Source organism: Andrographis paniculata, unplaced genomic scaffold, assembly GCF_009805555.1.
Source record: "Andrographis paniculata isolate CXL003 unplaced genomic scaffold, ASM980555v1 Contig62END, whole genome shotgun sequence".
Taxonomy (NCBI): Eukaryota; Viridiplantae; Streptophyta; class Magnoliopsida; order Lamiales; family Acanthaceae; genus Andrographis; species Andrographis paniculata.
The window spans coordinates 2,729,405-2,753,667 of record NW_026137598.1 but is presented as its reverse complement, the minus strand read 5'-3'; the positions used below and the strand labels follow the sequence as shown (position 1 = coordinate 2,753,667).

The 24,263-nt window shown below is 33.1% G+C and overlaps 1 protein-coding gene across 5 annotated transcripts; it reads right to left on the bottom strand.

Moving 5' to 3' along the window:
• Positions 1–501: 501 nt before the first annotated feature.
• LOC127260513 (uncharacterized) lies at positions 502–18,655 on the bottom strand. 5 transcript variants are annotated; one of them, XM_051288248.1, is made up of 7 exons: positions 18,315–18,655; positions 17,814–17,973; positions 16,787–16,974; positions 6,379–6,502; positions 3,308–3,438; positions 3,057–3,170; positions 502–879 (listed from the first exon to the last, which is right to left on the bottom strand). In XM_051288248.1, the coding sequence occupies exons 1-7, from the start codon at positions 18,543–18,545 to the stop codon at positions 862–864; spliced, it is 966 nt and encodes a 321-aa protein (XP_051144205.1). In that variant the 5' UTR covers positions 18,546–18,655; the 3' UTR covers positions 502–861. The 5 variants fall into 5 exon arrangements, with proteins under 5 accessions (XP_051144205.1, XP_051144204.1, XP_051144203.1 ...); XM_051288247.1 differs by lacking the exon at positions 502–879 and having other exon boundaries at positions 2,781–3,170; positions 3,308–3,435; XM_051288246.1 differs by lacking the exon at positions 502–879 and having other exon boundaries at positions 2,782–3,170.
• Positions 18,656–24,263: the final 5,608 nt, after the last annotated feature.

Genomic DNA, 24,263 nt, shown 5'->3' with positions numbered 1-24,263 from the left:
TTATACGGAGCAACTTCTAGTCAATTAATTGTAAGGTGAAATATACTAATATTAATAATAAAAAAAAGATTACAACTAGGAGCAGCTATAATACTTCTCTTCTATAAGCTTCTATATATTTTTATAATTTTCTCACAGTTGCACAATAAATCAATAAAAAACAACAAGAGTTACACACATATCATAACATTTCAATGCCTATTTAATCTCCTAAGAAAAAAAAGTTGTCATATTTCTGTTTTATTTTCATTTATTCGCAATATTCAATCTACACCATTTTTCATCAAAAGACTCCAGGTGTGTTCTTTCTAATTTTTTTCCACAAGTTTTTTTAAATAAATTAATACACTACACATATTCATTATTTTTAAATTCTCTACACAATTTTCTATACTCTACATAAAAAAAATTTCATTTCCAACCATTTAACAAAACAAACACACCCATCACAATTAATACTTAATTTCCATTGACGACATAAAATCCAATATCATAGTCACCTAACAATTTTAACATAAAAAAGTTCAGCAACTTGCAAAGTTAAAGAACCAAGAAAGGATAATATAATAAGACTATATACATATGTCGTCGTCATTTGAGCTATCAAATTCATCGTACATCCAAAAGGGATCATCTAACTCCTCGGCACCCTCCTCAAAGTCGCTGTCATCAGAGTTAGAAGGTTCTGCCCCAATGGTCTGACTAGGCCCTACATTCATTCTATCCGCAATCTCATCATCTCAAACACTGCCATATCCATTTTCCATTACATCACTAATAGGATTTTTCATAATTTGATTGACGCTCTATTTTACCCCGTCACCCGTTGCCGTATCTTCATCCCATGCTCGCCTTTCCCAATCATCGCATCAACATTGCCTAACCCAAATAACAAAGAAAGCAAAGTAATTTAAAAACTCATCACGGAAATTAAGTGGGCTGCCTAGTTAATACCATAGACCAAAACAATCACAACAAAGATCGAGCCCTAAATAAATACGAACATAAATACACCAATTTCGTTAAAGAAAATTAAGTCCTACCAAAAATTGAACCACAAATTCACATTTTAAAAAAAAAATTCGCATATCAAACATTGTATTATAAAGCTAGGAGCATAAAAATCTCCGGAGGAAGTGCAAAATTGATGGCGAGATTTTTCCCGCGAAATTGACTCCAATGACGAACAAGAAATGGAAACATAGCGACGAAAAAGACACACTCGTCAAATATCTCAGGCGCATGACAGAAGAAAATTTGGGTTGAGAGAACGGAGGCGGAAAAGGGGTTGAACGAACGATTTGGTGAAAGATATTTGAAAGAATATTTTATTTATACCTGTATTAATCCGTTAAGTGTGAAAAAATGCACATTTATTTTTTTTTAACATAGAGTGAGTCAAGATGATATATATATATATATATTTTTAACTATACAGGGTATCATGCTATTAAATTAAAACACAAATAGCGTATATAATTTACCAATATTAGATTGAATTTAAGTTTGGAGAAATATTAGAATTTTGAATGTGAACGATTGTCTATGCAATATAAAATATATATATTAATAATTATAAATTTAAATTAAAATAAATAAATAATTTAACTAATATTAAAATAATTAAATAATTTAATTAAAATTAAAAAAATTATATATTATAAAATTTAAGATATCATCAAAATATATAATTATTTTTTTATAAAAATAGACATTACGTAGATGAACCAAAATAAAAAAAAATACATTTTTATATTGTACGGAAGAAATATTTTGATTTAAAATTATTTTTTAATATCTTATAAAAAATAAAAATAATTATTTAATTTGATATTTTAAAAACTTAATTAAATAGTAAAATTTTTGAGCAATTTCAACTTAATATATCACATTGATAAATATATATATTGCAATATATTTATCAATTATTTTTGTATATTTCATAATTTTATATTTATTATTTTTTATGATAACAATCCTTACATAATTATACAAATTATTTTATTAAATATAAAAGTACATAAGAGTATATATATATATAAGATGTGTTTCTCCAACTTAATTTTGGGCTGATTTACAGTGTTTTTTCAATAAAGGGACATTTACAGTGTTTTTTCAATAACTCTGTCCCGTTTTTGGGGCAAAATGACAACCTAACATCATGGTTTTTTTTTTTTACTTTAAATTATAAATATAAATTAAATTTTTTATAATAATTATAATTTAATAAAATATATAAAATATATATTATTTTATAAAGAATAAATTATTTTATAATACAAATAAATAAAAATTTAGAAATATACATATAGATATAATATAAATTTATAATCAAATTACACAAATTAATATACGTATACATTATTATATTCATTATCATATATTCATTATCATCAAATCATTAAAACTCTTCAAATCCAACCCAAACCTAAACACAAAAGAATACATAAATTCAAATCCATCTCAAAATTCAAATAAAAACCAAACCAAAACACAAATTTCGCCACACCACCCTAAAGAACAACACCCTAAATATTTGATACAGCAGGACTGTGAAATAAAAAACAATTTGAAACAGTGTTGGTAAGACTTTTTTTCACTGTGACACCATAGGATAACCATACCTATATTCATATTAAGCAATTATATTATGTTCTTTTTTTACTAATTCATTCCCTCAATGTAAAATTGCACTATTTTATCTCAAAACTTCATTGTCCAAACTACTAATCTCACTAAAAAATAGTAATAATAATAATAAAAAAATTCACCAACTAAATATACCATTGGGTCTCTGCAATTCTCACAAACAAAATTAATTTCAGTATAAACAACATGATTATACGATAAATCATACCACAGAAGTTACGGTGTGGTATACAAATTTTCCATACAAAAGAATTTCAATATACTGATTTTTTTTTTGTTTTTCTGTTTTTAATCTTTTTAAATTTGTGTTAATAACGACCTATCATCCCTTGGGGAAAGGATAGAGTAGTGCGAAATGGTATTATCTGGTGGTTATTTAGTTAAGAAGCAGTAGCAGCAGCATTTACCTCAAGAGTCTGCCTGACACCGTCACGGTAACAAGTTGGAGAAATGCCCGTCATCCGAACCAGCTTCGTAATGTCCATTGATATATCCGAAGGTGACTTCACACCCCGATCCACCTAAATATACAAGAGAGAATCGAGTTGTGCACAGAGTTGAAATAATTCTACTTCTTGGCGAATCTAAAAATTCTGATACAAGTATATATATATATATATATAATTTGTGTGAAATGTGTATAGGGACAGAATTGCACCGAGGATGCAGACACTGGTTTGATCGATGAGGTACTATAACCTCGAGCGTGTGCGACAGCTTCAGCCATTCCTACCCGCGAAACCCTGTCTGGCCCACCAGCATTTAGCAGCAACTGCATCTCCTTACCTTCTGCAAAAGCAGTGTCAATTGCAAGATCTCGACACAAATATGGCGGCGACTACTGTGTTAAATTATCGAATTCAACAGTGTTAACAGCAAATGATAAATAGACACACAATGCATAAATTATATTAATACATAATTTGACAGTACAATATAGAGAGAGGCCACATATGTTTTATATTAAGAAAATATAAATGTAGCACAGAAGTATCATATAATCATACATCACACGATATAGATATAGGGACAAACAATACACGATATAAAAATAGACAATACCTAAATTGTGTTAATGTAATACAAGTGTAATACATGAACTAATAGCACGACATAGTCACATACTAAATATACTACAATTAATTTTAACACAAAATGTATATTCATTAGAGTCGGCAAAAACTGACCCGACACGGCTCGACACAAAATAATTGGGTTTGGGTCAAATATTTCAATCCGATTATGTATACGGGTTGACACGAACCCGACACGACAATTCGATTATAATATATTAATATTGATTAATATATTTATTATATATGTAAAATAATCATAATTTATTAATTTTCTCATAAATTAATTTAAACTAAGTTCAATTTTAAATAATTCAACATAATTTACGCTCAAACCAATAAAAACTAACATAACACAACAACACAACAAAAAATTATTTAATTTAAATCAAGAAATTCGATTTAATTATGTACACGGGTCGACAAGAGTCAACCCGAAACCGACACGATAATAAATGGGTCAACACGAACCCAATACGATAATAAACGAGTTGGGTTAGGGTTGAGTACCCGTTTAAAATATTCAACCTAACACGAATCGACCCATTGCCAGCTCTAATATTCATACAACACAGCTAGATGCTTTTATTTAACACAATATGTGTTGTTTTAAATAAAAGCAGAAATTATATGTGATGGTTGGGCAATTCAGAAATACCATAACAATCCAGCACAAACATTTACTAAATAAAACTGGAGTATTTCACCGGGTTTGTGTTTGGTTATTGTTTTTTATCCTAAGAAGAGCCAAGAGAAAGCATAAAAGGGGAGGTTTCTGGCACTATTTTAATTAACATCCAACTTTTTACTATCACTTGAATCAACATTTCATATTATTTGAAACTAGAATATCGAATAACTATGGTCAACACATAATAAATAAAATATATTCAATACTATATAAAAAACAATACATGAAAAATAATTTTGTAAAAGGAATTACTGAACAATATTTTTAACATTCAACATATTGTATAACAACTTCAGTCACCATGCACAAACAAAAACTTCTATATATTTTGTCATAGCCCGCTTTGACAGTATTGCATAGCGGAGTAGCGGTCCACTGCTTCCGTCGCTTTGTAACTCCGCATTTACTCAATAGCAGCGACAGCTTCATTTTAGAATCGGCGAGTAGAAACTTGTCTACTTTTATTTGTGAGAGCCTGTATTTACATTATATTCTAGTGCTAATCAATTCACTAATAGTTTAATTTATTATAGAATCCTTTGTGGACATTTGACTTAAAATATTTATCAAATAATGAATATCTCTACAAGAATAGTTAGAGTGAGGAAATAAGAAAAAAAATTATTTATCATATTTTTTTAACTATGATCACATATTTTGATATTTTATTAGTTTAACAATATTAATTTATAGACTTCTCTAATGTATTTTTGTTGTGATTTAGCATAAGTAATCATTTTTATAGGTATATTTTTAAGCTTTTAAATATAGTCATCCTGTTATAATATTTTAGAGATTGATAGCTATTAACACTGTCTGAGATTAACAGGTATTTCACACATATATAAATAAGTATATTGAACTAAAGAAGACAGTATTTCAAAATCAGCACGGTGTTGAATTTGCCTCCGTTCGCCAAGTATATATATATATCTATCGATATATAACTAATTTACTCCAAATATATATACACACACTACATATTTGGATGAATCTTACTAGACCAAAAAGCAATACCAAAAATATAATTAGACAATGACTCCCTTCTATAAAATCAATTTCGTGTCCTAAAGCTAACTATAAATTTTGTTCACAAACTTTGTTTAGATGTCTTTGAAACTATGTCCATGATTTAGCTGTTTTGAAAACAGTAAATATTGGAATGAAAAATAGATGTGATGTTTTAAATATAAAATTTATAATACAATATTTTAAATAAAAAATAGATATTAGATATGATGTTTTTTTAGTAGCAGAAAATGTTTACGAAACCCACAAGTAAACACTTAAAAGCAAAATGGAGTCACATATATTAAAAGAATTCATTAGTAATTGCTATATGAATAAACAGGAGTACGACATTATTCTACACAACAGAAACAGCCCAAAACTGCATCCAAACAAAGCAATTATCAGAATAATTTCCATACTTTCTATACACGCATGGAAATTTCCATACTTCACCATGTAACTAAAGAATAATTTTATTTAAGTTTAATTTTAAACATATGCACATATATACACACATATATATATATTCACAATCTAATATATTCTAGAACTCCATTTTCATAACTTCTTAAGTTAACAAAAGCCTACACAATTTTACAAACACTAAGGATTTGTTTACATACACCCATAAAGTAACTTTTGTCACTATTCATCTATAGTACTATTTTTAAAAAAACATTACATCAAATACTCAACTTTTTACTACTTTTCAAAATTTCCAAATATCACATGTAAATGGAGCCTAAGCCATGAATATGTGGAAATCCTGGAAGCAATAAACAAAATTCCTGTAGATTTTCTACGGTAGATTTGGTGAGAACAAGAGATGGAAATTATGTTTGCTTTTAATATTTAATTTTTAAAAGAAAGTCTATATAAGCAGACGATCAAATAATAAACCAATCATGTATTTTAGAGTAAAGATGCTTTTATAGTCTCACAGATGCCTTGTACCTGAGATCCATTTGGTAGTCAAGACTTGTATGATAGAAACAAGATCCTTCACAAAAATAGGGCAACGAAACTCATCATGAAAGAAATTCAATGCTTCTTCCTTTGCAAGGACACTATCCATCCACTGCATCATAGATATATACAACAGAATATGAAGATGGAACTTCAATAATTCTTGTTCCATATAAAACAAATGGAAAGATTATCTAACTTGCAAGGCAACATCCATCTACATGCAGAATGATTTAGACAATATTTTATTTTATGTGTCAAAGAGAAAAAAAAAAAAAAAAAAAAAAAAGGAAAAAGGAAGAGGCATATCTTCTATATCCAATTTACAATGAATTGGGTACAATACATATAACTCCTATCGACACATATAAGCAAGGAAAAAAATAAACCTAGTCTAGGTACAATAAATCAAATAAACCTAATCTAGCTACAATGAACTATATTTTATTTTAAGATACATATATTCTATTTAATGCTTGAAATGACACTCCCTCAAGCTGGAGTAAATATCACGCATTCCCAACTTGCTACAAAACTCTTGAACCACTTGGCATCTAGTGCTTTCGTGAGGACATCAACTACTTTCATAGGAGTAAACAAAGTGATAACTCGTCTACTCAAGACTGCCTCACGAACAAAGTGACCACACATTTTTATGTTTTGTTTGTTCATATAAGACTGGATTACTTGCAATGTGGATTCTTGTCGAATTGTCACAACACTTTAAAAGGCTCGTGGTAGTCAAACCCTAGATTCCCTATAAGATTTCTTAATCACATACGGACTGTATGAGTCATTGCTATGCACTATGCCTCAGTACTAGATTGAGCTATTGTTGGTTGTTTCCTAGTTCTTTTTGTCACAAGGTTTCCTCCCAAATAAGGGCAATAACCAGTAGTAGATTTCCAGTTATTCTTATATCCAATTTACTCAGCATCATAATAAGCTTCTACTTTCAAGTGTTTGTTTCTCTTAAATAACAAACCTTTGTCAAGTACCCTCTTTTATGTATCTCAATAGTCAAAGATCAGCTTCCTAATGAGCTTCACGAGGTGTCTCCATAAATTAACTTAATACACCAATAGCATAGGAAATGTCAGGGCCAAGTAATGATAAGGTAGATTAGCTTTTCAACAAGCTTTCTATACTAAATTTATTTGTTAGAATCACTGACTGATTCATCCTATAGGCTAGAGCCATTCTATATTGAGGTGTCAACTGGTGTAGCACCAAGTAGTCAGGTTTCGATAAGCAAATCAATGGCATATCTGCGCTAGGATAATGAAATCCCATATTTTCCGTGAGCTATTTCAATTCCCATAACATATCTAGGAGGCCTTATGGTTAGTTCCTTTCCAATTTCTCCACTGATTTTTACTATTTGGATTTTATGTTTTCTAAAAAAAATATATATTTTTTCCTTCCACAAAACATCACATCAAATATTGTTTCAATCAAAAACCAAAACCTCCAAACCCAATCCAGACCGAAAGAAACAGATCCTATGTCTTTTGTGACAAAATGGCTTTGAAGACAAATGTTTTCACACTCTCAACACTGCTTAAGGCATCTCCTAATATAAGTATGTCATCCATCTACAACCAGAATTGTTGTTGAGATATTTTAGATATTTAGTTTTAGATTTGTTAGATTTAGATTTAGATTTGGTTATATCCATTAGATTACATTATTTAGATTTGAGTCTATCGAGTTTGTTTTAGGTTGCCTATATATAGGCCCCTTATTTTGATTATCAAGAAGTAAGCTTTAGAGTTTTCGCAAAATATTTTAAGGTGGTATCAGAGCCTGGTTCGTTGGTAAGGTGGACTGGGAGGCATCGGATATTGATTGTGACTGTGGAATCCCTTGTGACCTGCGGAGGTAACTTGTGTCGAAAGTCTCCTGGCGGTGTTGGGTCGGTCCCGACTGATAGGTCAGGCAACGGGTCCCTTTGTGATAGGCGGTGCAAAGTAGGCAAGGAAGGATAAGGGTTTCGGCAAACGCAGCGGAGAAGATATCAGAGATGTGCTCTCATATCAAGTGAGCCTTGGGTTTGTTTGTTGGAGTCAAGATGGGTGATCGTCATGTTGTCAAGGTATTCAATGGTATGAACTTCGATTTCTGAAATATGCAGATAGAAGATTACATGTATGGTAAAGATCTAGATGCGGTATTGAAGGAGAAATCCGAAAACATGGATGAAGCCGAATACAAGAAGATCGACAGGAAGACGATGAGTGCGGTTCGACTAATCCTTTGGGAGAATGTCTCGACTGAATTTAGATTTGAGGCAAAAGGAAAGGGTGAACATCAAGAATGGTCAAAATTGAAGTCGAAGAATAAGGACAAGGAAGATGCAAGTCAGATGGTATATTGGAACTGCAAGGGGCACTTGAAACGACAGTGCAGGGCGCCGGAGAAGGATCAAGGTTCAGCAAACGCAACGGAGAAGATATCCGATGCTCTGATTCTGAGCGTCAACAGTCCAATGGAGTCATGGATTTTGGACTCAGGAGCGTCATTCCACTCATGCAGTGATTCGAGAATCATAGAATCCTATACCACAGGTAATTTTGGTGTTGTCTATCTTGGAGATGATGAGACACTGAAAATTGTAGGTAAAGGAATGATTCGAATCAGAACACCGAATGGTGGGGAGTGGAGATTGGATGAGGTATGTGTGGAAGATGAAATCAGTCTTCAAGTGGGAGATTGTTAGGATATGAAGCCTGATTATATCCTAAATTTTAGGGATATGATTTAGACATGATTCAGAGATAATATCCGAGATTTAAAGATATGATTTGGATATTATTATCATAGGCATAGGCTATAAATATCCTTGTATTCTCACTTTAACATGTGCCTGCGTACTTTATAGTAAAATTCCTGGCTTGGCAGCGCCCCCAGACGTAGATCATCGTGATCGAACTGGGTTACCAAATTCTTGTGTTCTTTTGTCTTTGTTGTCTCATCTTGATTTCCTGAAATTTCCGTAACAAGCTAGACCCTAGAGCCATCAAATGTGTTTTCCTCGGTTACTCATCCACTCAAAAGGGATACAAATGTTACAACCCCTTGATCAAAAAATTTTACATCTCTGCGGATGTCACTTTCACAGAAAATAGACTTTTTTTCAAGTCCTCTCTTCAGGGGGAGATTTCAATGATGGAAGATAGTACTTGTGAGTCTTTCGAACCACTTAAAACCCTTGACCTTCCGCATGTGCCACCCCGCAGTCACTCAGAACAAAACCCTCCTCATGTTCCGGTTGAACCTGAGTCCTCTGAACCAGTCACATCTGAGTCACCCGATCCTGTCACTGAACCCATATCATCTCCTTCTCCAACCAGCATCACTCACAATTTTCCAAAGTTTCCTCAGGTGTATTCAAGGAGTAAGACCGTTCCTGAACTGACACAAGTCCAAGAATCCAATCTAAATTCTGAGAAAGAAATCACGGTAAGATCAGATCCACCTTTACACACACAATCTGTTGAAAAGTCCACTGATTCAACTATTGTTCTGGATCTTCCCATTGCTGTTAGAAAAGAAACCAGAGAATGCACTAAACGACCACTCTATCCTCTATATCACTATGTCTCTTTTAAGCGCCTATCGCCAGCCCAAAAAGGATTCATTATGAGTTTGAACACCATTGCCATCCCTCACAATGTGTCTGAGGCATTGTCAAAAAGGGAATGGAGGGATGCTATGAGAGAAGAGATGAATGTATTAGAGAAGAATAAAACATGGGAGATCGTTGATAAACCAAAGGGAAAAAACATTGTTGATTGCAAATGGATTTTTACATTGAAGTACAAGGCTGATGGATCCCTTGAAAGATATAAAGCAAGGTTAGTAGCCAAAGGATACACTCAAACTTATGGGGTGGATTATCAAGAAACATTTGCTCCAGTTGCAAAAATGAACACAGTAAGAATTTTGTTATCATTGGCTGCTCACTTTAATTGGCAACTGCTACAATATGATGTTAAGAACGCATTCCTCCATGGTGACTTAAATGAGGAAATCTACATGAACATTCCACCAGGATTTGAAGGGGACACTGGTAACAAGGTGTGCAAACTGAAAAAAGCCCTTTATGGGTTAAAACAATCTCCTAGAGCATGGTTTGGCAGATTTGCAAAAGTCACGAAGGAATTTGGGTACAAACAAAGCCAAGGTGACCACACGCTTTTCATTAAGCATTCAGCTGTAGGGGGAGTGACTGCTTTTTTAGTCTATGTGGACGACATCATAATGACTGGAAATGATGAAAAAGAGAAGCATGAATTAAAGCTGAGACTAATGAAAGAATTTGAAATAAAAGAACTAGGGAAATTGAAGTATTTCCTCGGTATTGAGGTGGCATATTCCAGACAAGGGATCTTCATATCTCAACAAAAGTACGTGCTTGATTAATTGGCAGAAACAGGGAAGATTGGGTGTAAGCCGATTTCTACTCCAATAGATCCAAACTATAAATTGGGAGAAGCTAAAGAAGAAACAGCTGTGGATAAAAGAATGTACCAGAGGTTGGTTGACAGACTTATATACCTTGCTCACACTCGACCAAACATAGCATATTCTGTAAGTTTGATCAGCCAATTCATGCATGACCCAAGAGAACCTCATCTTCAAGCTGCTTACAGGGTACTGCACTACTTGAAAGGCAATCCAGGGAAAGGAATCTTGTTCAAAAGGAATGACACTCGCACTTTGAAAGCCTACACCGATGCTGACTATGCTGGCTCCTAGTGGATAGAAGATCAACTGCAGGGTATTGTACTTTTCTTGGAGGTAACCTAGTGACATGAAGGAGCAAGAAGCAGAATGTAGTGGCAAGGTCAACAGCAGAATCAGAATTGAGGGCAATTGCTCAAGGATTATGCGAATTACTTTGGCTGAGGATCATTTTGGATGATTTGAGAGTCAAATGGGAGGGTCGTATGAAGCTTTACTGTGACAATAAGTCAGCTATTAATATAGCTCGTAATCCTATACAACATGATAGGACAAAGCGTATTGAAATTGATAGACATTTCATCAAAGAAAAACTGGAGGAAGGGTTAGTATGTATGTCCTATGTTCCATCAGAGAGACAATTAGCCGATGTTCTAACAAAGGGGCTGAACAGTTCAAGTTTCCATGATCTTGTATCCAAGCTGGGAATGGAAGACATCTATTCCTCAGCTTGAGGGGGAGTGTCAAAGAATAGCTGAGTTATAATGTTGTTGAGATATTTTAGATATTTAGTTTTAGATTTGTTAGATTTAGATTTAGATTTGGTTATATCCATTAGATTACATTATTTAGATTTGAGTCTATCGAGTTTGTTTTAGGTTGCCTATATATAGGCCCTTATTTTGATTATCAAGAAGTAAGCTTTAGAGTTTTCGCAAAATATTTTAACAAGAATAGTAATGCCACTCATCCGATGTCTCACAAATACTGAATGATCTGACTTGCACGGATTGAACTTGCACGTGCTCATCACCTAGCTGAACTTATCAAACCACACTTGAGGACTTTGTTTTAGCACATATATTGCCTTTTGAAGCATACAAACCATATGCTTTTGCTCCCTTAAGCAACATACCCAAGAGGTTGGTCTATGAATATGGTTTGTAGAGAAAGACATTCTTTACATTCAACTGGTACATTTTCAAGTCATTATTTGCAGCCAAAGAAAACAAAATCTGGACAAAATTCAAACGTGCAACCGGGGAAAATGTCTCACAATAATTTACACCATAGGTTTGAGTGTAACCTTTAGCCACCAATCGATCTTTATAATAATCAATGATATCATTAAGCTGATACTTATGAATAAATGCCCAATGATAGACAACAAACATCCATTTCTGTAAGAGGGAAAACCAAGTGCCAAGTGCCAAGTACCATGGGACATGTCTTCATCCATAGCAGTGAATTGGCAAGGCCTAATGATAAGTTCCAGAAATATGCACAGAAGAAAGCGACACAAATAAACAACGGAAACTAGGAGTAATGTTATCAAATGAACCAACATGAAACATGATAAGTACATGTTCAAGTACGTTTCCGAAGGCAACAGGAAGATTAAAGTGATTAGTTTCGATAGGACTAATAGAATAGTGATAAGTGAAGTGGATGAAGTATCGGAAGCAGATGGAAAGAGACCCTTGTGACATGTATATGCTTTAATAGAAGGAGAAGGAACATACACGCTACGCCGGTAGAGAGGAACCCCATATGTGGCAATGAACAATGTCAAAGGGAGAGAGAGACCTATTCTTGACTTTAGGTGAAAAGAAAGTATGACGAAATGTGCCTAACTTGCACGAAATTCTAAAATATAAATAGGAAAAAGTAACACAGACGTTAGTATAGGGAGGGAAGGATGACCAAACGATTGTGCCACTAATAAGGTGTAACTTTAACAAAAAACAAGGTGTGGTTTCTCGTTCCAAAACAGAATCTGAATATCAAGCTATGGCCCAAGGTACATGCGAAATAATGTGAATTATCCAACTCTTAAAGGAAATAAAAATGGAGGCTACAACTCCCACTAAGCTCTATTGTGATAACCCGGCCGCCATGTATATCGCCTCTAATCCAGTTTCCATGAGCGCACCAAACACATTGAAGTCGACTGTCACTTTGTGTGAGAAAACATACAACAAAACATAATTACCACATAATTCGTTTGGACAGAAGATCAACTAGCAAGTTGGGCATGACTAACATCTATGCACCAACTTGAAGGGGAGTGTTAACTGCATTGGAATATGCAGCATTATTATGATAGTAATATGAAAATGCATAGCATAATTATTATCCTAAAGAATGTAGGTAGTCTTAGAAACTTGTAGAAAGTATTGAATAAAGGCTCTAGACATTTATGTTGTATATATGTATATATATGTGTGTAATATGCACACATGAACATAATAGAAAATACCAATGGTATTAGAGCTTCATAGAAGATCCTAGGGCAGCGAATAACCTGATTCTAGGCGTGAAGATTCAGGCCATATTCATCTCACCTCCGGCGAGTGGAGGTTCGGAGGTGACAAGCGACCTCGACGGCGGCGGTTTGGAGTGCGTGTGAGTCATGTGCTCAGCTGCTGTTTCGGGCCAAATTCACGCACCAGTGTGTACGACGGCATTCGGTGCTACGGAGGGTGGTGTCCGGTGCTCCGGCAGGTGAAGCTAGGAACGGGTTTCGGTCCAGCGGGTGTGAGTTTAGTTCCAAACTATTGCTCCCAGATTTAGTGGGGAACCCAGATTTGTTCACTGGACAATCACATTCCAGTGTGATTTTCAAATTAGCAACAATTCCAGGTTGTTGTCAAGTTCGAGATTGTTGTTGTAGAGTTCCAGATTGTTTTGCCATTAATCAATCATGCGTGAGAACAAGCCTATTTTTGTCTCTGAAGTTGTTCCAGTTACATCCAAAATTATCGAGTACAAACTTAATGGATTAAATTACTTTGAGTGGACCAAAACTGTGAAATTATACTTGCTAAGTATTGAGAATGATGATCACTTGGAGGAGGACCCACCTACCGGTGAAAAGGAGAGAAGGCCATGGCTTCGGAATGATGCAAGGTTATTCCAACAGATCAAAAGTTCGATTGATATCGAGGTCTACGGTTTGGTGAGTCATTGCAATACTGTCAAAAGACTTATTCAATTTTGGAGTTCTTATACTTGGGTAAAAGGAATGTTACCCGAATATATGATGCGTGCAAGACTTTTTATCGGGCTCAAATGGCAGACATATTCCTTTTGAATTATTTTATGGACTTCAAAAGGACATATGAACTCATGCCTTTTTGTGCCGATGTTAGAGAAGCGAGTATGAACCAATAAAACCTCAGATATTGGGGAGCTCTGAAAACACTTCTCTACAGGATATATTCTCTAGGGTCTTCCGACCCGACTTCCATCCAGTCTCTTCCAACGTAGCCTTGGTGAGCAAGAAAGAGTACAAACCATCCAAATGCAAAAATCGCCAAGGAACATATAAGAGTAACCTGAACATCATATGTCACTATTGCAAGAAGTCAGGGCATGTTAAGAAATATTGTACGAAGTTGCAACAGAAGGATCAATTCGCCCATATAGCATCTTCGGAAGCTCAGAACTCTAAGTCATCCATGTCTGAAGAGAACCAAACACATTCATTTATTGCTATCCCGGCTATGGCCAACCCAAGTAACTCCGGCACATGTCTCATTACATCCTCCGGCTCTTGGATCCTTGATTCAGGAGCCACTGACCATATGACAAGTAATCTTAATATTTTCTTGAACAAAACATGTACAACCAAATATTTTTGGAGGCAATGGATAAACAAGTTTGTCAGGAAAGAGAATATAAGAGGGTGACTGACCATTAAGAACAGACGATAACATCCGATTAATGAGGAAACAAGCGGCGGAGACAACATTGGCCCAAAAATGTTTAGGGACACTCATGTGAATAGAAGAGCTTTGGCTATTTCAAGTAAGTGTCTATTTCTTCGTTTGGCAACACCATTCTGGCCCGGAGTATCAACACAAGAAATTTGGTGTATAAATTTTGTTTCATGAAGGACTTGAATGAATACAAATATTCTTTAGCATTGTCATTCTGTAGTATTTTGACTTAGAGATCAAATTGGGCACGGATCTCAACCCAAAAAATTTGAAAACGTGAAAACAACTTTGACCGATGTTGCATGAAGAAAATCCAGGTCATTTGAGAATGATCATCAACAAATGTAACAAAATATTTAAACCCTTGTTTAGAAGACATGGGGCAAGGACCTCAAACGTCCGAATGAGCATGGTCAAAAAGAGCCTGGACACGATCAATCTCCCTAGGGCTCAAACTGACACGATGATATTTAGCAAACTGACATGATTTATATCTAAACGAAGACAAAAGGGATAAAAACATTTTTGTCCGAGCCTTGGGAAATATATAATGTTTGTAGATGTCACGTTCCATGAGGACACCTTTTTTGTCCGAGCCTTGGCAAATATATAATATTTGTAGATGTCATGTTCCATGAGGACACCTTTTTCACTCAATCCCCTGACCTCGAGAAGAAGGGAGTCTCCCGACATCCTTATGTACACCATCAAGCACCTACACCCAATCCTCCACCAGCCACATGAGCACCAATTCACCATATCTACTCTCGATGCAACAAAAGTCACCTTCCTGAGCTCTGCACAAATCCAGCTCTGCACTCTGACTCTTCCCTGGTACCAGCATCATCCTCGTCGCAAGATCCTACAAAACTAGATGACCTTCCAATTGCTCTTCCCTCCTGCACCTACCCTATCTCTAATTCATTTTCTATGATAAGTTGTCTCATTGGTCCTCTCTCATATCATACAACTATTCAAATCAAAATTTTTACTATTGAAAATATCCTTTATCTTTACTGTTAGGAAGATTGGACTCGATAGTGCCAACTTATTTTGTCCTCCAAGAAAATTTTTAAAAAATTGGGCCTACACCACACAATTGGTGCCATTCAACTTGATGGTAATATGAACAAGAACTTTCATATCCGACGAGGACGCCATATAATAGAAGAGAAGAAAAGAAATAAAAATGAGAGTATGCAAATATTTTTTACTGAAGAAGACGGAATATAGTTTTCTTAGGGTTAGGACACAAACCCGATTTGATACCATGTCAAAGAGAAGAAAAAATAGAGAGGCATCTTGAATATCCAAATTACAATGAATTGAGTACAATACTTATAATATATTTTACTTTAAGATACATATATTCTATTTAATACTAGAATATATACTGACAATCTGGACTACAATCATGAATATCCAGATTTAGTCAAACATGGAATCTTAACATTTGATAAGGGGTAAGGCCTCAATCAAAACTTCTTAACACAATCGCCTCGAATGAAAGTTAAACTCTCTTAATATTACATCAGTAATTTAACCACCAACTGCTCAATAGTTCTTGTTTTCATGAAACTTCAATAACAAACAGATTTCGGAAGCTTGCATTTCATAGAGGGTAGTGGTATCATTGAAACCTTTTGGTTACAAGTTAAACCACAAGATAAAATATCTGTATATGCACAGAAAATAAATAAATAAATAAAAGTAAAGTCTGCACAATTACATGGTTTGATACCATTTGGTTGGTGCAAACAAAATGTCCGGTGAATTCACTTTATTATTATTATTATTAATATTATTATTATTTCTTACAAGGAATAACTTGACATGGCTTTACTTTGATGTTCAGCTGATTATTCACAGTTAAAAGGCTCCTCATTGCTCAACCAGTACATTCAAATGTCAAAGGAAGTAATGTATGCATGTCTTTTATCAGAACCAGAAAATTCATAGCCAAGAACTAAATGAAAGAATGCACCAACCTGAATGGGAAGTGATTTTGGAACAGGCACAACAGTCTGAGGTCCATAGATTATACTGCTTCTCAATATTGCAAAGTTTTTGCAGTTTGCAGATATATGATGTTCTGCTTCAACTTTCGAATTCCCATAGACATTCACAGGCACCGTCTCATCCTCTTCCTTATAGAAGGATTTGGTTCCTTCATAAACTACAGAACATCCAAATCCAAATCAAGATAGATGTTGACAAATAAGAAGCATTTCTTGTTGTTGTTTCAGATTCTTTAATTCTTGTTGATTTTCAGTAGGTGTGAAAATCAAGTCAACTCTGATAATTTTTGGTAATTTAACTTTTAAAAATTCTACCAAATATGAAGTCACAATAACAAGTTTCGAATTAGAACGCAAACCAAATTATTGAATTGATTGTATAAAACTTTTATTGTGCTTTGTGATTTTAAAACTGCATTAGATTCAATGATGAACTGAATTACTGTATTCAGCACCAAGTTGAATATACAGACCTACACTACACAAATCAATTATAATTTGTAATTCAAAAATGAAATTAGCTAACATAACTGAATCCCCAATTTCGATTCTAAGCAAGTATTACCAAATTGGTGTTCCCTGTGAATTTGAACTCATGTAAATCAGAACTCATCAATATTAAATTATCGTTGAGTTTGAATTTAGTTGGAAAATTGATAATCACCAAATTTTGCATACCCCTGAACTTTTCAGCAGTGCAGAGAGAATAAAAGACAAATGAGATACAACAGAGGCTGGAAAAGGCATAAACTTACCGAAGTTCAAAGAAAAGCAAACTTGATGAAATAACTACACTGAATAAGGAAGTTAATTGTGATCTACAAAAAATTGAGATGTGGAATATTTTGGGAGTTCATTTAATTTTAGAAACCCTAAAGAAAACTCCTGCAGTGCTAAAAACAATTAGCATCAAAATGAAAAGAAGGTTTCTGTGCTGCTATCAACGAGTACAGAAAGGAAATCTGATATGCAGAATAAAAGAGAGAAAGCAACTAACCTTGATCAGTTGACAAATGAATCAGAAGAGCATTACTCCTTTCAAAGCTTGATAACCATTTCACAAGAGCTTTAGGGACATTGATTGCCATGGCAGCTTCTGGATCCATCTCGCATGCACGAGGAACGGAGAGAGCAGCACAATTGATTACCACATCACACTGAAATCCAAACATGGTTTATCCAATTAAGCTCTCCCAAAAAGCATTCGTGTTCTGAATCACTAACACAGAGATGTATCATCAATACACCTTTCTTCATATGCAGATCAATATCTCACTTGTGTACACCACAAACACCTAAATCAGGCAAAAACCACGCCAAATCCCACACAAATATATATATATCGCCCAATAGCACCGGTAATTTCGATAGCAGATACGAAATCCAACCCCGCACAACATAACACGCTCGAGTCCCAAAAAGTGAAGACGATACAATGACAATAATGAATGGACGGCAAACTGTACAAATTATGGTATTGCAATGTAGAAATAAAAACCTGTCCGAAAGCGTGGGATATCGCATCGAGGCCATTGCCGGTGCGTAAATCGACTGGAAAAGGGCGAGCACGGGGAATGGCATTGAGCAGCGCCTGGGAAGGAGGAGCGGAGTGATGCGTGAATGCAATATCCACAGGCGAAGTCCATCGAGAATCATCGGAGAAGAATTGGAGGAGGTGCTGCCCTAAGTAGCCAGTGCCTCCAACAATCAGGATTCGCTTCTTGCTCATTTCTTTCTTCTCCAGAGGTTCTCCTCCTCACCTCAGTTCTCCGCCTCGCCACCGATTGGCCTCCGGCCGTCGCAGGCCCGTTCCTGACTTTATCGAGGCCCGGGCAAAATTAAAATAGTGGCACTAAACATATATTTTTATATTAGTATAATAAAAAAAATAATTTTACACATTTTTAATATAAATGTTAAAAATAAAATTAACTTTTATATATTTAAAGATAAAAATATAAATATAATATAATATTTTTTAATATAATATAAAAAAATTTAAAAAAAAATACTATGATTTAATATTTTTTAAAGAATATTTTTTATAAATAGCTAAAATCTTTAAAAAAAGTTTTCAAACAAAGGTATTATTTAAGGTGTTTTGTTTTATATTTTGGTTTGAAACTTTTTTTTATATAAGGTATAACAAATTTTGTAAATAATAAAAAAATAATTAACTTTGTTTACTTGTAAAATTTTACTTTTGATTTTAGTATTCCAACTTTATTTTCCTTTAAAAAATATGACAATTAGGTGATAGTTGTTAGCTGATTCAATTAGCTGGTTTGACTAACTGATTCGATTAGCTGTTTGTATTAAAATGTTTGGTAAAACAACTTTTTGATATTAGCTGTTTATAAGTAAAATGACAATCGATGACATTTCTATTTTATTTTTGTTTCTAATATATTCAATTATGTTCTTTTGAGTTTAAAATGTTTAAAATTTTTTGTTATTAGTTATTGAAAATTGTAAAGTGTTATAAAAGTATTTATTTTTATTACAATTAGATTTAAAAAATAATATATTTTTATTAAAATATATAAATAGTTTTTTTTGTATTAAAAATGATGTAAAATATAAAATAATAAATTTTTCGTGTATATATTTATTATGTTAGTTATTGATTAGTTCATTATATTTATAATTTTCAATAAATTTAATTTATTTTTAGTATAAAATTTATATAATGTAATTTTAATAAAAAAACAAATTATTAATATTTATATTTTTTAATTTTATGTTGATTTTAATAAATTTATATATTTTACAATTAAAATAATATTTTATATAAAAATTAATTATTTTAAATTTATAAAAGTAAAACTATAATATAATAAAATATTCTAATATAATTAATAAATAATCAAAATATATTTATTTGTGCAAAATGTATAATAAATTTTTAAGTGCATATAAGGAATAAAAAAATTTTTACAGAAAAAACTATTTCAAAACGCTGGCTAAGTTAGCTTTTCAGAAATTAGCTTTTTGGGTCCAAAAAGCTATTTTAAAAAGCTAATTTACCAAATACCTAAATTAGCTTTTTGACTGGTCAAACAGCTAAAAGTTGTTCAATAAGCTAAAAGCTCTTAAAAAAGATATTTGTCAAACACCCCCAAATCAAACACTCAATTTTCATTTATTTTATTATACTAAAATCTAATTTTACATTCAAAATATCACATCAATACATATTTATATCACATCAAACATCTATTTCAATTCCAAATATTACTATTCAAAATCAAAACTCAAAATCAAAACCCCTCAAGTAATATATTAGTTTTTTTTTAAAATATACTGAAAATTTTTTGGTAAAAAAAATAAACTCATTATATAATACACAATTTTTAAAAAATATCACCAAAAAATATAATAGAATATACAAATTTAAATATATAACCATAAAAACAAAAATATAAAAAAGACACAATATTATTCTCTATAATATTTTCATAATTTTACATAATTCACAACAGAAATATATAAAATTATACAATTAAATAAACACACTAAAATATATAAATAAATAATTAAAAAATTAATATAAACATAATTTATTTAAAAAATAATATGAAATAAATTTTTTTTTATTTAAAAATTAATTTTATTTATTCTTTAAAATATTTAACAATAATAATAGTATATATTTATATATTAAGTATATAAGAGTATATATATACATATAATTGGGGGCTCCTATCTCTAGAAAAAATGGGCCCTGGGCCCAGGGCCGGGCCTGGGCCGTCGTCGTCAGTCACATCTGAAAATGCTTACTCAAAATCTTCGGGTGAGCTTCGGGTTCGGTGGGTCCAAGTGACCAAATATATACTCTCCTCAGTTATCAAACATTTTACAATATTTTTAAAATATGAAATAATTAATTATATTTAATCTTTACTTCCACACTATATCTCCTCATATCATCCAAATAAAAAAAATAAAATATATATTTCTCTCTTCATCATATCACCTAATTTCTAAATTATCCTACTTAATACTATCCACCTAAAAACTCATGCCAAAAACAAATGTTACACCTTGCTTGGGACGGAGGGAGTATATTTTTGTTATGAAATGTACACGAAGTGTGTTGGGGTTTGGATTTTGAGTTGAGATTTGAATAGTAAAAATTTTGTATTTGAATAGTTGTATGATATTACGTAAACAGGTGTTGATTTGATATTTTGAATAGAAAATTGAGTTTTAGTATAATATAAAAAATGAAAAATAAGTGTTTGATTCGATATTTTTGGGAAAAAAAAACAGAATGAATAGTATATTCTAAATCCAATCCCCCAAACAAACACACCCGAAGTATATACATGTACCCAAAGTAGATAAAGTATATATTTAGCCGCATTCGTTGATCTCATTTACCTATAAATATTGGAATTCATCGAAATGAAAATACTGCAATTTACTCTATTCATCTACTCGTGCATTTAGCTTATAAATTCTAACTATATTCATATATATTAAATATATATATATATATTAATTAATACACATTACATATATTTGTAATTATTATACATATTTAATGCATTCACACAGGCACGTGCATACATACACATACACTAATATATTCATATGTATCATATATATTATTATATATATTTATAGCATATATATAAAATAGTGGTTAGTGGTAGAAATAATTAATATTTCTATTTGTTAATCATACAATAATATTACAATACATTTTCAACACGATTGTGCATTTTAATTTTCGCAAGGTAATATTTTATATTCTATTTGTTTATTATGTCTAACCTTGTCAAATAGGAATTTCTCCATCTTCTCGTTTCTGGCCAAAATTATATGGCATGGGCTCGCGATGTTAAAATGCATCTAGCTTCAATGGGCTTGGAAAATACCATTGCAACTGGATAAAAATCCCCCGAGCCAAGATCGTGCAAAGGTCATGATCTTTTTGTGCCATCACATTGATGAGGCACTGAAAATGCAATATGTGACATTGGAATCCCCACTTGAATTGTAGGAGAGATTGAAAGAAAGATACGATCATATGAGGCTGACTATGTTGCCAATGGCACGGAGCGAATGGCAAAGCCTACGGCTTCAGAACTTTAAAACAATCAAATAATATAATTCTGCCATGTTCAAAATAACATCACAACTGCGCCACTGTGGCGAAAATATATCTGAATTTGATATGATGGAGAAAATTTTCTCCACTTTTCATGTCTCTAACATGGTGTTGCAGCAACAATATTGCGAAAGAGGCTTTTAGAAATATTCTGAGCTAATCACTTGTTTTTTGCTGGCCGAACAAAACAATGAATTGCTGTTAAAAAATCACGAGTCTCGGCCGACGGATGCAAATCAATTTTCAGAGGCAAATGCAATACAACTGGCAAATCTGGTGCGTGGTCGTGGGCAAGTCAGAAATCAACGAATTGATCACGATCGAAATCAGAATCGTGGCCGGGGCCGGACAAACGCATACACGGTCACAATAATTATCAAAACAGGCCCCCGATATGTGCCAAATCGGCTCGGTAATGACAGAAGGCCGTGCAGACCTCAACAAAGGCTCAACACCAGGAGACACAAAAACAATGACGAGGAATGCACCCGGTGTGGAATCAAAGGCCATTGGGCTCATGTTTGTCGCATAGCCAGTCACTTGGCTGAATTGTATCGGACCTCAAAAGAAAGACAGGGAAGAGTTGCTGCCGAAACAAACCACACTGCCCATGATGACACATTTGACGATGTGATAAATGAAAATATCACGTACCTGGATGCTGATGATCTGCTTGACATAGCCGATGATGTTAAATGATAAAATATTGGTGTATCTCTTTTGTTATTTTACTGTTTTTTGCCCCCTTTTTGTATTAACCCCTATAATATAAGTCTATTTTGATTATGTTACTAATACATGTGTTTTATTATTTTTACCTTCTTGCAAAGATATGGATACTAAATATTTTGGAGCCGATGACAATATCTGTTTTACCGACAGCGCTACGACTCACAACATTCTGAAAAACAAATGTTATTTCTCTCAACTGAATATGGGAAAGACCACTATTGTTACTATCATTGGTGCATCGAAAATGATTGAATGCTAAGGAAAAACTACTGTATTTCTCCCTAAAGGGACAAAAATGACAATTGAAAATACTATATTCTCGAGCAAAGCTAAAGGAATTTACTGAGCTTCAGTGATATTCGGAAAAATGGGTATTACATTGAAACATTGAATGAGACAGAAAATAAGTATCTCCTGATAATTCAGATTGTGAATGACAAAAGAATTATAAAAGAAAAATTGCCATTATTTTCTTCCGGCTTATATTATTCAAAAGTCAGTGCCGTTGAAATATATCACCTAGTAGACCAAATGGCTGCTAGCGAATTTAAGACTTGACACGATCGACTTGGGCATCATGGCAATGTAATGCTGAGACGAATTGTTGAAAATTCAAATTGCTACTCATTGAATTATAAATCAACATTTTGTTTAATTGATTTCAGCACTTATGTGTGCATAAAAGATAATTTTATACTATATTATTCAGCACGACATCAGTTGTCGACACATACTTTTCAATACTCTTCCGATCACTATCACTACCTTTCTTCCACCATCGCCGCCGCCCTCCGCTCAATCATCCCATACTACTTAAAACGCAAATTACCACTCACCATCGCATTGCTCAACACCAACGATCCACCATTCACCACCAATGACTTTCCACCCATCAATCAAGCCTACACACACTCCCGGAGAATGGAGATCACCGCCAGAACAATGGCGATGGCAGCGACAGCAACATCGTAGATGACAGCACTAGCAGTGGCAGCGGCATAGACGACAACAGAGGCGTGAACCACAACATAAAAGAATCATAAATAATTACCTTAAAAAAAGTTGAATTAGATAAAATATTTTACATAAAAAGTCAATTTTACCCTTATTTCAGCACTATGCTGATGGCATTGGCATCAGTAGGGATCCACATCCATATATATATATAAGATTATTTAGGGTGTGTTTGTTTGGGGGATTTTCCCCCTAATTACACTATTCATCTAAAATTTTTTCCCCAAAAACATCAAGGGTGTGTTCGTTTGCAAGATTTTGCAAAATTCTTACTATTCATCCAATTTTTTTCTCCCAAAAACATCAAATCAAACACCTATTTTTCATTTTTTATATTATACTAAAAATTAATTTTACATTCAAAACATCACATCAACCCCTATTTATATCACATCGTACAACTATTCAAATTCAAAATTTTTACTATTCAAATCCCAACTCAAAATCCAAACCCCCAAACAAACACACCCCAAATCAAATATTTATTTTTCATTTTTTTATATTATACTAAAAATCAATTTTACATTCAAAACATTACATCAACACCAATTTATATCATATCATACAACTATTGAAATTCAAAGT